Source organism: Urtica dioica, chromosome 4, assembly GCF_054948205.1.
Source record: "Urtica dioica subsp. dioica isolate 48M chromosome 4, U.dioica_male_clone48M_v1_H2, whole genome shotgun sequence".
In the NCBI taxonomy this organism is placed as follows: Eukaryota; Viridiplantae; Streptophyta; class Magnoliopsida; order Rosales; family Urticaceae; genus Urtica; species Urtica dioica.
In genome coordinates this window covers 20,818,490-20,826,118 of record NC_142759.1, presented here as the reverse complement: position 1 = coordinate 20,826,118, position 7,629 = coordinate 20,818,490, and the positions used below count along the sequence as shown (strand labels likewise).

General features: G+C 33.8%; 1 protein-coding gene across 1 annotated transcript; it reads left to right on the top strand.

The window, feature by feature from the left end:
- Window positions 1-2,753: 2,753 nt before the first annotated feature.
- On the top strand, window positions 2,754-6,711 carry EMB2737 (embryo defective 2737). Its single transcript, XM_089613540.1, has 12 exons — window positions 2,754-3,035; window positions 3,126-3,190; window positions 3,764-3,862; window positions 4,112-4,244; window positions 4,410-4,469; window positions 4,764-4,823; window positions 4,944-5,066; window positions 5,160-5,231; window positions 5,321-5,458; window positions 6,029-6,190; window positions 6,273-6,377; window positions 6,497-6,711. Exons 1-12 carry the CDS (start codon window positions 2,808-2,810, stop codon window positions 6,527-6,529), a joined length of 1,278 nt encoding a protein of 425 aa, XP_089469666.1. The 5' UTR covers window positions 2,754-2,807; the 3' UTR covers window positions 6,530-6,711.
- Window positions 6,712-7,629: the final 918 nt, after the last annotated feature.

The following is a 7,629-nucleotide window of genomic DNA, read 5'->3' as shown; positions in this document are numbered from 1 at the left end:
TAGTTATATAAAGAAGAATCGGTGGCGAAAATAATTAAAAAAAAAAAAAAAATTAAGTATAAAAACGAAAACATTAGTATTTTCACCATCAATTCCTCTATAACAATTAACTACTTTTTTTTTTTTTTTTGTCACGATTAGCACGAAATCATTAGTCACTATTATATTATCGGAAATCCTCTTTGGCACGGGTCACGATCACGAACGATCCACTCACATTGTGACACGTGGCAGCACAGTGCCACGTGTCGCAATGTGAGTGGATCGTTCGGTGGTCGTAACCCGTGCCGAATAGCAATGCTCTTGATACATGAGTTGAGTTATTTGACCTGCGTTGCTGTGGATTAGTTGAAAAAATGATAATTATTTTGAGGGATATTTTGAATCTTAAATATTTTATAAAGATAATAAAATTAAATTTTATGATACTTTAGGCATATAATTAAAATAATATATTTATTACATTTGAGTTAATACATGCATCAATAAACATATAATAAATTTGTATTTTTCATATATATTACAAAATTTCATCTTTCTCTTTTTGGCGTGATGGTAAATATAATATTTACGAATAGATATATACATCATCCTTTTGGTTTGGATGTAAATTATGATTAATAATGTAATTCATTATTGTTTTTATTTCTATGCACCTTTAAATCAAACAAAATTATATTGTGAGGGATTGAGAAAACTCTAAGCCACGCACGAAGTCCTTTACTCGGGCATATTTGACTCACAAATCATGGAGCTGATGCATGGATGATGGAGTGCTTTACACCAAAGTATCCGGACTAAAAACTAACGAACACCCACCATCTGACTCGTTCCGACTTTGTTAAGATCTAGATGCATGCCCTCATATTCCGTCTAAACTTTTTAATATTTATAAGAATATTTTTAGACTATGTGAGTTGCTTGCCCATGATTCCAGCACATCCTCAACCCACAAATGATCCATTGGCTAAGCAATAGCTTGATGGGTCCTAACCATAATATATGAGCGATAAGACAATATAAACTAGCACCAATAACACAAAAATTAATTAAATGTGGGGCATTTACATCCTAAAACATACACGGTGCTAAATGTAGTTGTTAATTATAGTAACGTAATTCGAGATGCCTTATTGATCTCTTAGAGGTCAAAGTCCCCACAATATAGGTTTGAGCCCTCGGAGGCTCAATCCTCGTGTATTCGATGGCATGTAGCTCGAGTTGTGCTTCAAAATCTACACACTGAAAAGCTTCGTAAGGAATGAATTCGTTAGGTGACCTAGCTCATCCTATAAAAGAACTCAAGCACTTTAAAGAAAAAGTTCTTTGTTGGAGCTTATAGGTCTCTACCAATACCACGTGGAACATGTTATTTTCTAGTAAAGAAATAATATTTGAAAAATTATTATGGGTAGTCCAAAAGCTATAAGTGCTAAATTCAAAGTCAGACTAGAGTAATACAAAGCTATTAATTTAAGGTACATTTTATTTTGATAAAATTGATACTTTTTCAAGGATTGAAATTCTGAGAAAACCTGACGAAAATCAAACAGAAATCGGAGTTTTGGAGAGTCCTGTTACCGTTTCATACACAACCATGCCTTTCCTAGCAAACCGTGGTTAACAAGGCGGAAATCAGTCCGGTTTTCGCTTCGTGAAACTCGACTTAGTTCAGTAATTTTTTTTCATAACACCATGATATTTAAGAAGAAACTGGGACCAAAATTCAAAAACGGATTGGAAAGGAGAAAAAAAAATTCGGCACTGCGCTGTAGGATTTTCATTGTATACCGCCGAATCCTGCGGTATACATGACATTATAACTTTTTCTTTTTTTAAAAGTATGACTCTTTATATCAGCATTTAATGTAAATAACGCGTAGCGATAGCATTATATTAAGCATTTTAGAATCTAATTTTTTAGCAGAGATAGACCTAATTACTTTAACGTACATATGCATATTTTTTTAAACTAAAATATGTACACACAAACTAATATATATGTATACATATATATATATATATATTAGACACACAAATCTTTAAAATTTAATTGAATTGTAGTTTAATATTTGGTGATGTAATATATATTATATATTTTTAAATTTAGTATCTCTTCTTAATCTTAATGATGTATATATTAAAAATTATTGTGTATTCATTTGTTCACTGGACACCTCTCGATAAATTCGGTATTTAAGAGTTTACCACAACGATAATGATAACTTAAACGGTACAGTTTATTCTTTCTTCTAATATATACCACGATAAATCATTAGTTTACCATGGTATACCAACAGAATCTAAGTTCCGACCCGACAACAACGGTAACCGTATTTCAATCCTTGATTTTTATAATTTATATAAGAGTTGTCTAAATATTTATGGTCCATTAGGAAAATAACCAATTTAAATGTTAATATTTATGATCCATTAGGAAAATAGCCAATTTAAACGTTTGATATTTCTAAATAGCCAACGTTTGGTAAATCTAAGGTAAAAAACAATTTTCATGTATTTATCCATGATTTACTAAACGTTGGTTATTTAACAATGTCAAACGATTAAATTGATTATTTTTCTAATTTTCTGTAATATTTATACCTCATTGCTTGAAGAATTCACACACACTTGAGTGGAAACTTAAATCTAACCATTCATGTAAGTTTTGAAGGGGCTAAAGCACAACACATGTCATAAATTAGTGGGCGTAGATGCAAAAACCTCCCTTAGAGTGTTAAGTGTGTATGTTATCTGAAAGAGTGTCTATTCTTTCTTATCTTCCCCGATAGTGGGTTTGGGTTGCGATGTCTCGAAGAGGGACAGTGAAGCTGGTGGAGGGCCTGAAGAAGGCCGTGGACATTCAATACAAGCTCTTCACGGCTAAATATGGGCAGGACATAATCGACATTTTAGACTTTCCGATAAAGCTCGTCCTCTCTCCCTTCACCATCCCTTTCCACATCGCCGGCTCTGCTCCGCGCGGCTTCGGCGTCCCAGAGCTCATTTCCAAGCTCTCCTACGCTTCCATTTTTGTCAGTGTTTCGCCTTTTTTTATTTTACTTTATCAAATGGGTTTTGTGGGTCTAATTGTTTTTCATTTTCTTGTTTGGTTTCTCTTACAGGCTGTGGCTACATTTGGGACTTATGACATTGCATTTGAGCTTGGAAAGAAAGTTATTTGTCAGAGGTAATCTTAAAGCCTTCGTTTTGGTTTGAATTTTAATTGGTTTAAAGATGGACAATATGTTTTTTTCTTAAAAAGAAAAATTCACTGTGACCTCTACAGCCCTGAATGGTTTCACACAAAAAAACAAAAAGTTTATGGACCAGTCAAGCAAGCTAATTTAAACTATATTGATTCGACTTATTATAGAGAACCATATATTGTCAAGATAGAGTTTGTAACTTTTTTAACAAGAAAGTTATTGATTTTCTTGACAAAAGTTTTGTATCCATAGTGGAGATTACCCATAGAACTACTAGTACGAAATACAAACAAATTCGCATGGATTTTTATGCTTCGTGTTGTACTGGTTTTTGTAATACGAGCCCGTAGCAGATGGAATCTTTTGCTAAGCCTAAATTATGAACTATACTAGTACATCGATTCGTATAATTTGTTTTTTGGGGTATTTTATATGTTTTTTGCAATATGGGTCCGTTTAAGATGGAATTCTTCAATAGGCCTAGATATTGAAAGTGTACCAGAACATCGATTCACATGGAATTTTTCGTATTGACTGAGATCTTTGAAATGAAGGAACTGTCAAACTTGCACGGGATGGCAGGCATTGCGTTGCACAATGTGCAAAGGCTCGGGAACGGTGAATTACCAGGTTAAAAATTACACCTTGAAAAGGTATACATATCTTCTTCTCATTCTAGTGTGGCTAAAACCCGGTTGATTATTTGGTCTCGATTGGAGTTTCCATATTTGAGCTCTTCACATATTGTTTCAAGTTTGTTTAGTTAGTGAGGCTTTGAGACAGCCTTAGTCAATTAGGTGTAGACTAATTGAGCTCTAAGATTAATGACTCTCTCTCTCTCTCTCTCTCTCTCTCTCTCTCTAATTAATTATATCTTAATTTGTATATTTATGGCCATGCAGTGGCGAGAAGCCAACGGCTGAAAGTATTGCAGATGCGATTTCCAATAATCGAGCCGAGTTGGTTCACCTTCCCGCTGCTCTCGATCTTCATACACCGTTGCCGTGCAAAGATTGCCCGACCTGTGAAGGAACGGTAAATTTCTTAGTTTCTTCACTCAATAGATATATAACTATAGGCGGGTTTAATCCTCTGCAGTCGACTTCCTTTTCTATTGCAGAATTTGTCTGGTACTGAAAGATAATTTCACTTTATGATCACGATTTAATATTTTATAGAATATATATATATATATTGCAGGGTGTGATGGCTTGTCCCGAGTGCAAAGGGAAATTACATGTTACAATTTCTGCAGATGATGTGAGTTCTTTACCTTTGAATCGGAAGCTTGTTTGTGTTTGATACCAATGTAATTGCATCGAAATCTCATTAATATAATTATAAAATGTATATTTTAATCTCTGTCAAGGTTATACTAATTATATGATTCGGCTCGATTCAGGTACTAATGAATGAATATTTTTACCAATAGCGTAACTTTGTTAAGGCTTAACTCATAATCTCAGTCCTTAGATTTTTCTACTTTGATTTTGGTTTATCGTGAAAATTTTCAAAACTTTTCAATTACCGTTCGTGCTATTTTACTTTGTGCAGATCATAGAACCTCCGTGGAAAGCCCACAATGTCCTGCGAAAGATGGATTATCCATATGAGGCTAGTATACCACATCTCGCCTTCTTCCATATTATTCTGCGTATGATTATGATCAAGAATTCGAGTTGCCTAATTTTTCTTCAGATGTCTGATATTTTGTTTCCATGTGATGTTTCTCAGCATATTTTTGAGAGCATGAAGGATCCGAGCATCGCTGCGTTTTGGTTATTCACATTGCCACAGGTCACGGGTGGTTTTGAGTACGATGACAATGTCAAGAAGAAAATTTGGTGGCAATACAAGGTTTCAGCCATTTTTTTTTTTAACATCATAAAAAATATTTCTACACTCAAGATCCTTTAGAACTTCTTTTAATTTTTTATGTACCCTTGGTAGGAATCCATGCGCTATGATCAACTACGTGATGTGGTTGCCAAGAGAAAACCCGGGTGGGAACACTTGCAAGAGGTAATGGTTTTTTTATTTATTTTTATTTTTAATTTATTTTTTTAATGCCCATCGAATTGTGATTTTTTCATATACTTTCCAAAGCACAGGCATTGATCTCGATAGATCCTGATCGAGCCAGAGAAGATCCGGTGATAGTGAAAAACGTCCCGTACTACAAAGCCAAGAAGGTTCTAGAAACAGAGGTTATGAAACTTGATCCCCCGCCAAGACCACGGAATTGGGGTGTAAGTCAAAGTCTTCTTATATTTGTCTTTCCATATGCCTATGTTTGGGACCCGGGAACTTATGGCGAAAACGAAAATCTGAAGGAAAATCAGATTCTCCATGTTTTTTGGAAGTCAATGAAATTTTGAGAGAAAAAAGAATGGAATCTAAAGGGTATTTTCTCCTTCGCATGTTTTAATTCGCTTGGATTTTCTCAATCCAAAACAACACTAGAAAACACAATCGATTCTCATTTTGGCCCCCTCCGATTTTTTAGGCTCCAAACATACCCTTAAGCGTCTGTTTATAGGAACCCGGAAAATGCGAGAGAAAGTGAAAATGGGAGGGGAAATCTAAATTGTACGTTGTGTTTGGAAGTCACGGAAAATAAGTGGGAAATTCCAGCTAATTTTCCAAAGAAAATGGAATTCCATATTTATACATTTGATCTCATCATTTTCCTCCCCTATTGTCCCTTGATCCAAACGACTCAAGGAACGTAAGATAGATTCTATTTTCCTTCACACACCCTAAAAACTCGGTTCACGTGTTCCTCGTGTCTCACATTGAAAAAGCTTATGTTTGAGCAGAGTGAAGATCTAGAGCTTCCTCTGAACGCGTCTTCGTGGAGCAAAGACGAGCTCAAAGACCCCGGAAAGCTTCACGAGATGGCTATCCTCCTCAATGCCCAAAGAGAGTTGGCCGACAAGATCTTGGACTCCCAGTGGGAACACAATTGGCGCCAGGAAAAGGTCAGCCACTACGAGTCAAACTGAGTCCCCTCTTTATGCTTGAAATTATGTTGACCTTTCGCCTAAATCATCGTTGACTCAGTTGAACGAGATGTTGGAAGAGAAGGCTCGTCCTTATTTGCAAAACATGGACAACGCCCTTCTCTCTCGCCCGATTGTACTAGACGCGCAAGCTCAGAGATCAAAGGTATGTAAAGATACTATTATTATTATTAACATGAGATCAAATCGCGTTTCTCCAACAATTTATATCTGCAAAACCTTGTTTCTCTCGGTGTTGAATGAAATACCGGGGTTTTGATGCAGAGAACTCGGGAGCGTAAATGGTGGATCTTTTGATTGACCAAAGTTTCAACAAATTTTGCATCAGAGAATAAGAGCGGTTTAGAACCTGTGATCTTTCAATGTTATTACTTACTTATCATCAATTATTGTTCATCCCCAACCAGTGTTATTACTTACTGTGTGATTTTCGCAGTGGTATTGCATGATATGGATTAAAATGATAGTTCCATTTGACACTGGGAAGACAATTAAACCATCTAAAACAGAATGCGTATTGAAAAAGAAAAAAAAAAAAAAAAAAAAGAACACGGACGTGAATCAATCAAGAAAGAAGTCACATGTAAATAATTGGTGAAAGTTATTTTATATTAATTTTGATTTATAGTAATATGGTCCTCAAAATTGCTCAAAATATTGGTTTTAAATATTTTCATTCTCATAAAATTATTATTTAATACCATAAATATATATATTGTAAAATTTAACCCCTAAACAACTTAAAAAAAAAAACTGAATTGTTTATAATTTTAAACAAAGTTCGACTGCAAAATTGAAATCGTTTATAACTTTTATTCAGTGATTTTAGGAATTATATGCATTTGGTCTTATGTCTCTTTTTCAGTCTGTTTATTTCTAGTGTTTCTTCAAACTATTTCTGTGGATATGATAAGAGGGTTGTTGGAAATAGCCTCAATTAGTAGTAGGAATTTTGATAATTTATATCAAAATAATAATAATTATATTTTTTTGACACTTTTACTAATAATTGTTAACATGAAAATATACACTTGTCATAAACTTTAAACTTACAAATTTATAATTAACAACAATTATAAATATATAAGTATACAGTTATTAGTAAAAATGTTCAAAAACATAATTGCTACTATTTTAGTTTAAAGTATCAAAATTACTATTAGTTGATGTCATTTTCCTTGTGTTATTCTTTACTCTTCAACTTCGTTTTATGATCAACTAAGAAGTTCATTTTCGACGACGTAATGCAGTATTAACATGCCACAACATTTATTACTCGACTTAATTTATTTAATGAAATATTAGTTCAATTAATAAAACACCATTGACATAATGCTTAATTTACTATTTATGCTGAAAATTATAAAATGTAAATAAAAGTGTGACGTTCGAGTATT